The 16,304-nt window shown below is 41.5% G+C and overlaps 1 protein-coding gene across 1 annotated transcript in view; it reads right to left on the bottom strand.

Moving 5' to 3' along the window:
• The window catches only part of HGF (hepatocyte growth factor), a 71,906-nt gene that overhangs the window by 39,915 nt on the left and 15,687 nt on the right, over positions 1-16,304 (bottom strand). Inside the window, exons 3-6 of the mRNA XM_074952664.1 lie at positions 15,288-15,400; positions 14,491-14,605; positions 5,382-5,524; positions 2,034-2,154 (exon numbers count right to left, since the gene is read on the bottom strand). Coding sequence (XP_074808765.1) covers positions 2,034-2,154; positions 5,382-5,524; positions 14,491-14,605; positions 15,288-15,400 — 492 coding nt within the window. The remainder of the gene's footprint in view (positions 1-2,033; positions 2,155-5,381; positions 5,525-14,490; positions 14,606-15,287; positions 15,401-16,304) is intronic.

Here is a 16,304-nt window from a genome sequence, read left to right on the forward strand (position 1 = left end):
CTTGGATCAGAGGAGGATCCTAAGGGTTCTTGAGATCTTTCAGATCCCCGTTACACCTCCTTAGTGATTTTTGTTAGGTTTATTATTTGTTTTTCCCCATCCTACCCCTGAAGCAGCAGTAGGAACCTTGACTTCAATGGCTAAGAAAGCAACAAGACACTTCTCCAATGTCAGAGACACGTCCACTTCTAGGGTTGAAGAGAGTTAGCCACTGAAGTTCTGAACATTACATATTTTTTTTCAAATAGACCAAGATTGCTCTTTAACACCAATGGACGATCATTATTTATTTATTCATGTTGAAATTTACATCCCAAATGCATCCCTGGCATGAGTATACTGTTGTAAATTAAATTACACGAGTGATTAATTTGGCCTTCTGATTTGTCACACTTAAAAAAAAAATTGAATGGTGTTTTGTGGGGGGTAAAGCTTTTACTGTTCATAAATATGTTCAACACCAAGCCACATCAACCTCAATGGGATTCCATGAAGGTGCAACAGTGTGTCTGTGCAGAGCACAACGCAGGATTCAAGCACCAGAATGAAATCCTATGAAATCAATAGGATTTCCACTAAAATCAATGACAAAATTTCCATGGACATCAGTGATGCCAAGATGTCACCCTTAGGGCAAGTCTACACTACAAAATTAAGTTGACCTAAGTTACATTGACATACAGCCACTACATTAAATAAATTGGTTTTGCATGTCCATGCTATGATCCTTGTGTCAGCGGTGCTTATCCTCAACAGGAGCACTTGCACTGATTTAATTGCCAGCATGGGACACTGTGGGATGGCTTCTGAAAGGCAGCAACACTCAGTGTAAGCAATAGTGTCCACGCTGACACTGCGTCAGTCTAATTACATAGACCTAAGTGGTACGCCTCTTGTGGAGGTGGAGTTATGAAGTCAGTAAAGTGGGTGAGTTACATCGGTGGGAGCTACATTTAGTGCCTTTCATCAAACTAACTGTAATGCAGAGCAGGTCTCAGACTTTTTCCCCCCCGGGTAGCTTTCGTTTATTCACACCCCTGAGCAACATAAATCATGCTGACATAAGCTGTAGTGCAGACATAGCCTAAAGCTACCCATACCTTATTTTAAAGCATAATAACTATATTTCATTATTAATACTTTGTAGTTTATATGGACACATTCAGAAGAAGATCTCAGATACGTATTTTCAGATATGAATTAATCCCAACAACATTTTTGTGAGGTAGGTTAGAATTATTTTACCTATTTTATAAATGAGCCTAATTAAAATATTTTTTTTCAGAAAGGCTTGTTTCAGTATGAGCCCATGCAAGGTTCCCCCTCCCTAATGCAGTAAGTTCAAAGGCCTTTATGTGTGGCCTAAACCCACCCACACAGCCTCTCCAGAAGGGAGTGTAAATGTTGCAGATGGTTGTCTGCACTTTGGTGAATTTTACCCACTAGAATAAAACCTTTCTTGTCTGCAGTTTTTTAATGCTATTTCTGACTCATTTTTCTGGCATTATATCTATAGTTCATCAAGGTATTGTCCAAAACATAAATCTATTATCATAAAATGCTGAATTTAGCCACTCACAGTTGCTTTTCCAGGGTGAAAATCAGTGTTGATTTTTTTAACACCTTATGCAACATAAACTGGATAATTTAACACCTTATGCAACGTAAGACTGATAATTGCATAGGGTCTAGCTATTCATTATTGAAGTAAATGGATCTATTGTAAATTATTAATGTTGAAAGCTAAATTCATCAGTATTTTTAAAGGGCTTTGAGATCTTTGGTAGATGTAAAGTATTACTGCTACTAGTAATTATTATTATTATTTATTTTGTTGTTATGATATTAGGGTTTTTTCTAGTGACGTCACTTGCTCTGTGTATACAGACATACATATCTCCTCAGACCATGTAAATTCACATAGCATATCTCCATAAAGTTCAATGCAGCTGATTTAAACCAGCTGAGGTTAGGTCTAACGAGTACCAGAATATGTGTAATTTTTAAAAGAAAACAGTGAAGTAGTATTTTACCTCTCTGGTCTGAATTTGTGCCTGTGTGGTCTCTGAAGGTCCCAGCGCTGGCATTCCTTGCCTGATTCAGTGTGATCCATTGGCCCTCTGTAACTTTCTCCATTGCAGGTCATGCATTCAACTGAAAACAAAAAATAGTGTATTAGTAGCTCATAACACTAGTAGAAAGAAATTGCTGTCATAAACTCAAGCTGTCCTGCACAGAGAATTATAACATTATAAAAATAATACTTCCTAGATCATCAATTTCACACAGGTGTAAGAAATGCCCTTCAGAATAAGTCTTACTGTGGGTTCCTTTTAAGATCTTGTCAGATGTTTAGATTTGGTGCCAGATTAGTTCACCATCAAGTTACTTTGGATGCATCTGGATGGAAGTATTTAAGGCATTTACGTACCCAGCTTCTTTCTTGGGCCTTTATAGCAATTAGTCTGAGTGTTAAACAAAGATCTAGATCTAAAGCACACACCAAGCAGGAAATGTTACTATTGATTAAATAAGTGATACTTGCTTGTGTGCCAATTATATAAATATATATATATATAAATATATGTACACATGCACATTAGTTGTGATGCAACCTGGTTATGGATAGAGTTAAAACCTCATTGAGATTAACAGGTGTGAATGCACCCATTGATTAGCATAACAATAAGGATACATTAATCACAATCACCCACTTAAGGCAAAAGGGTTATGTGAACTCAGTCAGGAGTTTTGGATTGTGTGGAAGGGTTTGTACTGAGTATGTTTTGGTAAGTCTGTGGGTGAGCAGGTAGAGGCAGAACACAGAACCAGGGAGAAACAGAGACAGCCTGAAGAAAACAAAGCTGAAATCTGTAAACACACGGTGACCCTAAGAGAAATGTGGGAATGATCTGGGTCAGGCGTGCCTGCTTAAAAGATGCCTGGGCCAGTAAGCTAAGAAACCACTCCTCATAGATTCATAGACTTTAAGGCTAGAAGGGACCATCATGACCATCTAGTCTAACCTCCTGCACACTGCAGCCCACAGAACCTCACCCACCCATTCCTGTAATAAACCCCTAACCTCTGGCTGAGTTACTGAAGTCTTCAAATCATGATTTTAAGACTTGATGTTACAGAGAATCCACTATTTACACTAGTTTAAACCTGGCGAGTGGCCTATGCCCCATGCTGCCAAGGAAGGCATAAGAAACTCCCGGGTCTCTGACAATCTGACCCAGGGGAAAATTCCTTCCTGACCCCCAGTATGGCGATCAGTTAGACTCTGAGCACGTGGTCCTACTGCAGTTGGTTCCTCCTGCATTCAGAGAAGCAGGATGATGTACATTCCTTATAAATAAACAAGACTTCATCAAAGAATGTATCAGACTCCATCATCAATTTCTGCTCCCAACTGAAATATCCCCAGCGCCCTGAACTTTGGGTCACAAAGGGGTAACTAATTTATATATGCACATTACATTTATATATAAATATACGTTTACATTTAAATGTAAAAATCACTTAGGGCGTGTCTACCCCTAAAAACATTACAGTGGCATAGCTGCGCTGCTGCAGGTGAGCTGCTGTACTGCTTCCGTGTAGACACTGCCTACGCTGACAGGAGGGATTCTCCCATTGGCAAAGGTAATCCACCTCTCCAAGACGCAGTAGCTAGGTTGATGGAAGAATTCTTCTGTCAGCCTAGCACTGTATACTCGGGGACTTGGGTCAGCTTAACTATGCCACTCACCCTGGAAAATCCACATCCCTGATCACTGTAGCTAAATTAACCTAATTTTCTAGTGTAGACCAAGCCTTAGAAAATGATAATTTAGGCAGTTAGAGAATGAATTCTTCAGTCAAATCATAGAATATCAGGGTTGAAAGGGACCTCAGGAGGTCATCTAGTCCAACCAGGACCAATCCCCAATTTTTGCCCCAGATCTCCCTCAAGGATTGAACTGACAACCCTTGGTTTAACAGGCCAATGCTCAAACCACTGAGCTATCCCTCCCTCCATCATCAACCAAGAAGCCCTTGATCCTGCATTCAGCTGCAGGTCTAATCCCGGCTGGAGCGTACTTTAGATTCAGGCTGTAAATTTTGGTTCTTGGTCCAACAGAGCCTGGATTTGTTTGCCTTCCTAGCATACCGCAAAGCTAGTATGCTAGGAAGGCAAACAAAAGCGGTAAAAGAAGGGAATGGGCTGATTAGCAGGGTAGAGGGGCTTGGATTTGAGGTAAATAAGGCAGTCATATTAATATATTCCTGAACTGTGGAACTGCTGAGCCCAACACTTAGAACCGATATATTGAATATCATTGACCACATTTTGTGAAGTGCCAAAGGGAAGGCATGAGATTTAATGCTATAAAAATCAAAACAAATAAATCACTATAAGAGGAAAGGAACAGCTTCCATATGAGGAGAGAATAAAAAGATTGGGACTGTTCATCTTAGAAAAGAGACGACTAATGGGGGATATGATAAAGGACTATAAAATAATGAATAGTGTGGGGAAAATGAATAGGGAAGCGTTATTTACCCGTTCACATAACACAAGAACTAGGAGTGACAGAATGAAGTTAATAGGCACAGGTTTATTGGAAGTATTTCTTCACACAACACACAGTCAACCTGTTTCAAGGGGATGTTGTGAAGGCCAAAAGTGTAACTGGGTTCATAAGAGAATTAGATAAGCTAATAGAGGACAGGTCCATCAATGGCTACTAGCCAAAATGGTCAGAAATGCAACACCACACTCAGGGTGTCCCTTCACCTCCAACTGACGGAAGCTGGGACTGGACAACAGGGGATGGACCACTCAAAATTTCCTTGTTCTGTTCATTCAGTGGCACAGGCCACTGTCAGAAGACAGGATGAATCATCAGTCTTACCGAGCATAGCTATTCTTATGTTCTTATTTATAAATATCAGTTTAAATTGGAAGACACCCAATCAGAATGCTCTACAGCAATTACATTGACCAATGTTCCTTACAGATTGTCACATGAGCATCATTTGAAAGGTGAAACAAAAATTTATTTTCAGAATTCATCCTCAAATCCATTATCTAGCTACATATAAAGTGCTAAAGTCAACTCGACATTAACTATGGACCTGCAACAGGTACTTTCATAATGTACTGAACACAACAGAAATTGTTAGCTGATCTGTAGTGGACTAGAGAGCTATTCAAATTACCTAATTTGTGTGATAAGCATATCACTACTCAAACATCTCTTGCTAAATCATTCTTACTAAGAATTGAGCCATTCTTTGTTCAAAGCCAATATATAAATACTCTCTAATAACAGTTACACACTTGCTTCCAGGGCAGAAGAGACTTTTCTATGGTATCAACTGTGTCATGTTACCTTCTGAACAGAGAGGAATGTCACAGACTTCATGGCGTATCTCTGGATTGCTTGTAAAACACCAAGGCCCTCCTTCTTCCCCTCGGGGATTCCGACAGTAGTTTTCCTGCAGGTCTTTACCCCGATAGCTCGAAGGCAAAAAGCTAGTTTTAAAATGACAATCATTACAGTATAAGAGCATGCAAACTTCATTGTGAATCTTATTGTATTCATGAACAGTTACAACTTATCAAACTCTTGCTTGCTTTCCCCCACACTCTACACGTGCCTGCACACACATCCATATACCTCTACCTTAAACCATATACGTTTTCTCATTTTAACAAATGACAAGACCAAAGCTAGATTCAGCCATCTTTATTCCTGTGGAGTAATACCTTACTCAGCAACTAACTCCACTGATTTCACCCCAGGGTCTCCTACATTTAAATGTGCTTGTCAAATAGTTGCAGAGTTGAAGTAATGTAATTCAGTTTATCACGTAAGTGAGGGCATTTAACGGTAATCTAATCCACTAAATTTCCATTGTGTTCAGTACATATAGACACAGATAGATCTATTTCTATGGGGTAACTTGTGTGATAAAGTGCTAAACAACCTGAATGAAGGTAGCAGAAACTGTCCCTTAGATTGTATGTTCTCAGTCCAGGTGGATCACCTTTCTTTATGGATAGATGGGAGAGCTGTACTGAAACTTTCTTCTGTTGTAATATGGGTTTACAGTATGCAAACCAGTGTATGACAACTACTGACCCAGACTCTTTACATATTATAAAAAAAAACTCCATTATATTTTACACTTGGGGTAACCATACCCAGGCATTGCATTCTGGAATGTGTTTCCATCCTGTTCCTATATAAACTTTGACATTCTGATGCTGCGTAAGGAGACCAAGTAGGAAATTAGCATCATGCTCCTGCACAGTTTTGGAACAACACCTCCAACCACCAAACTAAGTGAAGTATTTAAGACATTACTTTACCCACTTTGTCCCTCTCATATCCTGTAACCAACACGGCTACAACAACACCGCAAACAACAATGGAAGATATATTTTGCCATCTGACATGGAAACTCCACAACTCGAAGAAGATGGAAGACAAACTTAACAGCAACATCTACTTCCTGAGCAAATGCAAGAAACAAAACAACATCCCCAGAGAACTTCCATCTATAACCCTCTGACAACCACATACAACTCTGAACAGCTCTGCAAAAGGATTTCAGAAAAACTGAGGCACAACCTCCTGCACCTCACATGTTCTGGAAGGGACCACCTCAAACGAGAAATCATCACATGCTCCCATACAGTGGAAGGGAAAAGTCATGAAACCTACCTGGAGATCATACAAGAAACCCAAAACAACTATCAAAAAAATCCTGGTGACGGCCATGCAACACCAAAACAAAAGTGGAACCATCTATAACAACAACAACGCCACAACCCACAGAACTTCACCTCCAGGATAAACCAGGGCACCAGGACCTACCACACGGACGCTACACAACACGCCAAAATCATCAACCTATCACAACTACCCTAACTGGAACTGAATTACCTGTATTCTCCAACAGATTGAACTTCTCTCCCACCACTGAAACTGATATCATACTGACATGTAGAGAACTGGAAGAATTCTTTCACTGACTCTGTCTCGAAGAATTACTTCACAACACAGTTGACATCAACCAGAACTACCATGTCCCCACCGACAGTCATAAGAAAAAAGAATTATCTGACTGGACACCCATCAGTGGAGGAAATGACACACTTGATCTTTACATCACAAAAGACTGTGGAATCCTGAAACATCATATCCACCACAATCTCTCCACGGCCAAGAGGTCCGCTATACAGTCCCTGAAATCCAGCCAACATACAGCGAGCAGAGCAGCAAACAAAGTGAATGCCCTCATAGTCCTCAGCCATGATGAGTACATCAATGAGGCCAACTGACAAATCTCCAACACCACCGTCCTATAAGGAATTCAAAAAAGACCCCCATACCACAAAGGAATTTAAGGATATCATCAAATCTTTCCCCAGACAACTCCAAGAGAAACTCTACAACCTCCTCCCCCATGAACCTACCTCAGGGAACTTCTAAATGTTTCTCCAAGATACACAAATTAGAGAAACCAGGCAGACCCATCATATCTGGCCACAGCATGCTTATGAATACGAGAACTCACAGAAATCATCCTCAAAACACTCACCACAAAAAGGGCAAGTTTTCTCCAGGACACAAGCAACTTCATCCAGAAACTTCACACATTAACAAACTCCCTCAGAACATCATACTTGCCACCATGGATGTCACCTCCCTATCTACCAACATCCCTCACCATGACAGTCTCTCTGCCTGCGTCAGATATCTTCACAACAATGAACGACACTCAGATATCCACCCAAAACACATCAAAATCATCCATTTCATCCTCACCCTTAAGAACTTTACATTCAACAAGCACTTTTTTCCAAACCACGGGAACAGCCATGAATAGTAGGATGGTTCCCCAATATGCCAGCCTCTTCTAGGTCACGTCAAGGAAGAATTTCTGAAAATATGCACCACAAACCAATGAAATACCTGGTATACATCAATGATATTTTCATCATCTGGACAGATGACCTAAACTCCCTCAGAGATTTCACCACAACTTCACCAACCACCACCCAGCCTTCATTCTCTCTAGAACACTCCCATATAAGCATCAACTTCCAGAACACCATGATCAGCGTCTGCAATGGAAAGCTACAGAAAACTATACACAAGAAGCCCATAGATTACCAGACTTACCTCCAAAGATCCAGTAACCACCCCAGACACACCAAGAATCTGTTATCTACAGCCATGCAACCAGATACCACAGAATATGCTCCAAGAAGAAAGCCTGGGATACACACCTTAACACACTTAAAACAAGCTTCACCAAACAAGGACACTCCGCCAGAGAAGTAGATTGCCTCATGGAATAGGTTACATAAACACCTCAAGAGAACCTGCTTCAATACAGAAAAAAAACCCAAAACATTGACTGTATACCCTTAGCTGTCACTTACCACCCCACACTGGAACTCTCATGAGGTATCATCAAATAATTACAACTCATACTTGATGGGGACCATGTCCTGAAATAGATCTTTCCCAAACCCCCTCTTCTGGCCTTCAAACAACCACCAAAGCTCACCAAGCTCATAATCAGAAGGATGCTACCTATAGACCAGGACTTACCAACTCAGAGCAGCACCAGACCCTGCCAAAATAACAGATGCAAAACATGCATAGGTCCACTGCTGCAATGATCAACACGGCCCACAACACACCTTTCAAGATCCATGCATCCTAAAATGTATACCACAACATGTGGTGTACCTCATCCAGTGCATCAAATATCCCATCCTTTAACTTGTCCCTGCTCAGATTTAAATCAAAACCTGTTCCAGTTCAAGGATTTAAGGTAAAATGAAGCTCCAGAACCAATCTGTGAGCTTTGGGGCACTGGACAAATCCAACTAAGTTTGTAACACTGGGCCTGACGTAGCAGAGACAGTCATGTCCTGAGATAGATATCGGCAAAAACAGAGGGTTCGGTCAGAAATCAGGAAGAAGGTGACATCCACCATGTCTGCAATGATTAAATTTAAGAAACTTAAGAAAAGGTTGGAGTTTGGGTTCTGGTTCTTTTTATGAACTGGAGTGATATTTGAATCATTTCTTAAGTTTCCAGAATCTGTTTGCCCATGTCTAATTCATGTTTTAGTCCCATTCTTGTTTTAGTTCCATTTGCAGTGAAAAAAGATGAGGCTTTGTGAAAAGTGAAAGAATAATTTTTGGAATCGAATCAGTGGAAAGTTTCTATCAATGTACCCTTACCCTGGGATTACCTGAATATAGTGAGGATATTTTGTAATATTATATATTTATAAATTTTAAAGGAAGACTATATGGCTCATAAGACTAGCAATGAGAATCAGAGCCTTTCACCTCTTGGTCACTGATTTACAGCCGTCTCAGCCAAGCTGTTAATGAGCAATGCCAGGATATGTCTTTGGTAGTATACGGAATAGTTGGTGTTCTTAGTACAGTAGTTAATGGATGTGTCTCTATACTGCAAAAACAAAAACACCCTTTGGTTAGTACTAATTGTCACCCTTGTTGGCAGTCTTATCAGAGAGACCAGACTGAGCGGGCATGGAGTCTAAATGTTAGTCTACCCTCCAGCTGAGAACGCAGTTGAGGCACAATGAGTCGGCACATGAAGAAGCTTGATGTGTTCCTGCCAGATATCTACTCTATGAATAACCAAAAGACCATATCCATGGTTCTCAGTCTTGCACTTTTCACAGCATTATATTGACACATTTCTTTAAAAAGCTAATACAACTGCTTTTCTACACACTCTTGGAGTAAAAAGATTTATACAGAGAGAGAAACAAAGGCATAAGATGTGATTCCACAGGTCATTGCAGTCAGTAGAAAGATTCCCATTGATTTCAATGGATTTTGGATCATTCCCATAGGGAGGTAGGACTGCAGTAAAGTAAAAAATATATTTCCTGTGTTTAGTGATGAACCCTTTGGAGCGAGTACTTCAGTCTGTATCTTAGGACTTGTCTAAACTAGGGATTTGCTCTAATTACAGCCACTGATGTAGCAGGACTGGTGAAACTCCCAGTGTAGACAGGAAAAGACACTATTTGCACTAGTAGGGCTTACCCCTGCTTGAAACTGGGGTAAATTCTCCAGAGCTAATTAGCTACTCTGCTTGTCTCTGAAGGGGGTTACAGTAGTGCTATGACTGTCATCAGTGCAAATCCCCAATTTAGAAGAGACTACACTTGCATCTTACGCTTTAAACTGAATTAACCAGTTGTTGCACTCATACAGCAGAACTGATTCAACTCATACAAGAAGTACAAGAACAGCTTACAGTTGCTGCCTCAATTGGATAACTGCATGGTATGAATGAATAACAAAAGGGGGAAGAAAGGAAAATCCCTGCCCACTCCCACACCACCAAAAATGTATTTTGTGTCTTTTTTTAATCTTTGATTAATTAAGTCTTGGAACAGATTGAGGTGGAAAATACCCCTGTTGCTCACATCCTGGTTGCAATCAGCACAATGTTGTAACATAATTTAATGAGAGTTTTTCCTTTTCTTGGTCCTTGGAGAGAATCATTTTCCTCATTTTACCGTATTTAATTTATTATTTTACCATCAGAGAGTCTCTCAGCTCAAAAATAACCATTACAAAAGCCTGGCAACAGTCAATCCAAATTACCCTAGGATCAGGATCAAAACCATTTCTGAAATCATTCATACTGTACAGCATTACGTAGAGACCCAAGCTAGCAGAAGAAGATGCACAAGCAGCATCAGCAGGTACTACAGCACCATGGTGGGAAGAGAGAAGGATGAGAACCAGCCAGGGCTAGCCCTCTTCAGACACAGAACTGTTCACTAGGACCCATGTAGCACAACCTCTCCCCAAGTCATGCGAGCTCAGGAAAGAAAGAATCTTCAGGAACACAAGCCAGAAACACAAGCCAGCAGGAGTAGCTAAAGAAGCAATTTCAGCCACTGATGAAGTCATTCTGGAATGAATAAGAAGCCTGCAAACCATCACTCCATTCATTTTGCTCCTATATCTCTTTGAACCTGCCTGTGTCTGTCTTGTCTATTTAATTTGTAATCTCTTCAGAGCAAGAAATGTCATTGTTCTATATTTGTACAGTGCCTAGAACAATGGGGCCTAGGGTTGCCAACCCTCCAGGTTTTGCCGGGAGTCTCCCGGAATCAGGCCCTATCTGCCAGAGGCTACTGAAGCCAATACGGGAGATTTTAGGGCGCTAAAAGTTCGGCTGCACAGTGGGATTAAGGTAGGCTCTCTACCTGCCCTGGCCCTGTGCCACTCCCAGAAGTGGCTGGCACATTCCTGCAGCCCCTGGGGACGGGGCAGACAGGGGGTCTCTGCACGCTGCCCCAAGCACCGACTCCGCAGCTCCCATTGGCCAGGAACTGCAACCAATGGGATCTGCGGGGGCAGCACCTGCAAGCAGGGGCAGAGCGTGGAGCCCCCTGCCCACCCCAGGGGCCACAGGAGTGTGCAAGCCACTTCCGGGAGTGGTATGAGGCCAGAGCAAGCAGGGAGCCTGCCTTAGCCCCACTGTGCTGCTGACTGGGAGCCACCCAGGTAAGTGGTGCCCAGCCTGAGCCCGCACCTCCTCCTGCACCCCAATCCTCTGACCCAGCCCTGAGCCCCTTCCTGCACCCAAACTACCTCTCAGAGCCCACACCCCCTCCTGCACCCTAACTCCCTGCCCCAGCCCGGAGCCCCCTCCTGCACTCAAACTCCCTCCCAGAGCTTGCATCCCACACCCACTCCTGTACCCCAACCCCCTGCCCCAGGCTTAGCCCAGACCCCCTCCCACACTCCAAACCCCTTGGCCCCAGCCCAGAGCCTGCACTCCGTCCTGCTACCCAACCTCCTGTCTCAGCCAGGTGAAAGTGAGTGAGGGTGGGGGAGAGTGAGTGATGGAGGGAGGGGGGATGGAGTGAGCAGGCTGGGGCCTCAGAGAAGGGGTGAGGCAGGGGTGTTCGGGTTTCTGTGATTAGACAGTTGGCAACCCTAATGGGGCCCCAGGTTTGGTTGGGGCCTCTAGGCACAACTGGCATATAGAGTAATAACAGTAACAATAGCATAATCATTTTAACATCAAAGCACAACCTTCCAGAGTCTGGAGTAAGTACAAGTTTTGAGGAAAAACGTATGCAAAATTAGTAAACCTATTTTTTTTCCATCACAAATGCCATCTTGTGATAACCAGATGTTGTGACCTAATAACTCCCACCGTACATGTTAGTAAATTCCAAACACTCCACTCTTTGCTTCTGTCCCATCTCACTCAAGCCTCCAATGATGACATTTTTTGATGTTGAGAAACAAAATTAGCATGCGACCACCTTGTTTATCGTGACCTTTTCAAACAAAATCTATTGCATAAGGCGGGAGGAAGTCAGCTTCACAGCATGCTTCTCAGATGAGTGGCCATCCAAATTCATTACTACAATGCAAAAGTAAAACTGCTAAAGATATTAACCAAATACATTTACAGTAAACCGAGTGCCTGTATCCTGCTACCACTAACGTCAATGGGAGTTTTTCCACTGACGCCGAGGAAAGTAGTATCTGAGAATAATTCTGACGGGTGCTGAGTGCTGAAGTCTCAGGTGCTGCGTGAGCTAAGGACTCTGAGTTCCTTTCAGGATCAGGCCCTAAGCTCAAGAATTAAGTCCCATAGCTACTGTACCATTCTCCAATTATTGTTGTGTTATTATTTAATTTTATATATTATATATGTAATCCTACATCTGAAAGGAAATATAAACCAAAACAATTCTGTGTGCATTTATTATGACTAGTTCTAAAAACGATAGCCAGTACCCTCAAATCCTCTACAAATTGCATGTAACTCTGCTTTAAGGCCAACTTCCTCTGAGAACCTCTCTCATGAGTGAGGTTAGTTTCTAAACCGTACTTAAAAGGTCAGAGTGGTAATGCTCCTCTGGAAATGAATGGGAAGTTATTCATTGATTTGTTTATTGATTTCAAATATGTATTCTAGGCTCAAGGTGCTTTAACAACGCTTACAATCCACAAGATTTGCAACATGAACCAAACTATAAAAACAATTGTAAGCACCTAAAACTGATAAACTAACATCCCCAAACCTGCCACTCTATATTTGTAAAACTATCCCTTTCCCAAAGGCCTGGGGAGGAAGTCAAAAGATTGGCTTTGCAACATTTTACAGTGCCCTGCAAATTTAAGGGACAAATTCTGTTCTCAATTACTGTTCACTAATGTAAATCTGGAGTAACTTCACTTCTCAGTGTAAATGAGGACAGAACTTAGCTCTTGCATCTTTAACATCAAATTATAGATCTCTAACGTCTAGAAGGGATATCTAATGGGTTATCTCATCCATAACATGTACAGATAGCTGTAAACATATGATACACTGACTTTAAAATATATAGAGACTTTGATGGTTCCCAGGGTTGGTATTATGACTCCAGTGTGGTTAACTCCCATTTAAAAAAGAAATAGCCTAATTGGTTAGATGGATTGGTTGGATTTGAATGCTAGGGCCATCAGCAGAAAGAAAGGAAAAGACTGCTCTATAATCCTCCTGAGCAGCCCTAATACAGCTCCTTGCTCCCACCCTCTGTTCACCTCTCATCATTTGTCCTCTCTTCACTGCCCTCAGCTGTAAGACTCAGCTGGCTGGACACACCTTTAATCAGCACCTTCCTTCAGAGCTAAGTGTGGTGCAGGTTAGAAATCCTACACTCATCACCCACCACGCTTCCACTCAGTGCATTCCAGAAGCAGCATCCTCCACTGAGTAATCTTCGTGCAGCAGCACTTACCTCCACCCAACCCCCAGTAGCAATTTCCTTCCAGAAATACACCCCAACTCCCTCCACCCAGCCCAGCATCTACCCAGCAGCAGCCAGAAGCACAAAAAAGCACTCTGTACCCCCCCCAGCCCCTCGCCCCCTGCATTTCTGAAATATACACCATCATGCGATCTTGGGGCATTTATGATTGTTAAAAGTAATCTCAATATTTAAAATTTGTATCTATAAAAGATAATTAACTTGGGGCCCTGGCAAAAGAGAATATGACTGTTTTGGATCACGGGCAGAGAAAGTTTGTAGATCCTCAGACTTCTTGAATTGTTTGATCTGGGATATGAATTAGGCCATAACTAGGTTACAGAATTCAATGGAGCAATTCAGCTACTCAATGGCATAACTGAATTCAGAATCTGGTCTACCATCTATCCCAAAAATCCTTCATTTTAAATATAGGTTGGTAACTGGAAAGGTCATTTCAGAGACTGAGGGGGTGAAATGCCTGAAGTTCTGGAAGAGGAGTAGGGTCAAAGACCCAATACTCATTTGTAAAATTAAAAATGAATCAGGAGCTACACCCCACCATACATGTTTGTATTCCATGTTCTTTAACTTTAATGTACAGAATACCAGCAGAGTTCCAAGAGAGTCTGCCCTTCTTATGTTCAGACTAGGCTTACCTGTGCTCGTGGGGTATCATAGAATTCCATGCCTGACACTGGATGCCACTTTTCGTAACAGATATTGTTCCCTTGTAGTTTGCGCCTTTACCAATGATACAGTTTCTAATGTAGTCTGTTGGAAGAAAACAGAGGAAAAAATAAGAACCTAGTGGAAAGTCTTGTTTACTTGTTGAACATTAGAGCTGGTAAACATTTTTCAAACTAAAAAGATTTTTGTTGAAAAAGTAGCCTTTTTTTTCCAGAAAAGTTTTATGTTTTGTTTTTTTCTAGAAAGGCATGCAGCTTTTTGTGCAAAAGCTAAAAATCAATTATAATGTCATGTCATAATTTTTAGTGTTTCCACAAAGAAGTGCCTTTTTTTTCAAAATACTTAATCCTAAACACTATCAAAAATGCTACTGAAAAGGTAATTACGATTTTTCATTAACCAAAAGCACATTCTGAGCACTTTCAACGCACACTGACATCAGTGACCCAAACAGGAACAGCACCCAATCCTATGGCAATAACCCACTGGATTAGGCCCTTAAGTAGTAAAGTAAGCGGCAGTGCAATCCAGCACATAATATGATACATAAATACCAAAGGTCACACAACTCAGGCTCTTAAATATACAGTCCATCACTGTGCTGTGCATCTCAGCAAAGATAAAGGGCATCTTGTAAACAGAGAGTTTTAAGGCACAACACATCAACTCCTCGAATGCACAAACCATCCTTTCCTCAGGCAAGACACACAGTCATAAAGGTCACTTGCTGACTCCCTTCTCTGTGCTTGGGGAATAAATCAGTTACCTTTCTTTTCATATAGATCAAATGCATGGTCTTGCTTTTTCCTCACTCCATTTGTCATGCTATTGAAAGAGAACCAATGGCATCGTTTTGTAGCTCTGTCAAAAGCAAAGGCCCTGAAACGAAAATCTCGATAAGGAAAGGAATCCTACATGGTTTACAGCAATGATAGATGGCATATCAATGAATATACTATGACAATACATCTATTTTTACTGGGAAATGCACAGAAGCAGCCCAAATTGGTATTTATTCAGAAACAAAGAAATAAAGTGGTTGTGGTTGTAGCACTAAATACCAGTTTTGCTGCTTGCACTAATCTCAGATTGCACTTGTCATTAAAAATCTCTATTTTAAAAGTAAGACTAATGTGGCTGAGGCAGTACATGAAGCCCCAGTTGTGCTCTTTTCTAAAAAAGACATTCCCTTCTGCTACAAGAGGTGGGGAAAGAAAGAGGGGGATATACTGCATTGAACCCCACAGGCCAAATTCATTCCTCATGTCATTAGATGCAACTTAGTTGACTTCAATTCTGTGGACTTACACTAGACATGAATGTGGCTGATTAACTTGAAAATAATGACGATACTGTGTCCCTATACAAAATCTTCCACCCCAGGATCTCAAAACATTAATTGAAACTTGCACGCCTCACAGGGATGTAGTAAGTATTTCACCCATGTTGCTTAAAGATAAATGGAAGCTCAACGCGGAGACAGGAATATTATTGTTAATAATTTCAATTATGATAATCCTCTTTCCTCCCATCCCTGTCCTTTGCTGTTGTTTCGTTCCACTCCACTGCTGACTTCTTTGCCCCTTCTCTCGCACCACAAAGTATATCCCTCTAACCTCAGCCCTTTTCTTCTCCAATATCTGCTTTCTTCACTCTGCTCTGGTGCTACTCAGCCCTATTGTAGAATATCTCATGACCAACCAGACTTCCTTCGCTACAGGTTTGTCCACTCCTCCTTCAGTTCTGCTTTATTCCTTCCCAGAATAGCACCATTTCTCCAGCT

Source organism: Natator depressus, chromosome 1 (genome assembly GCF_965152275.1).
Source record: "Natator depressus isolate rNatDep1 chromosome 1, rNatDep2.hap1, whole genome shotgun sequence".
Lineage (NCBI taxonomy): Eukaryota > Metazoa > Chordata > Testudines > Cheloniidae > Natator > Natator depressus.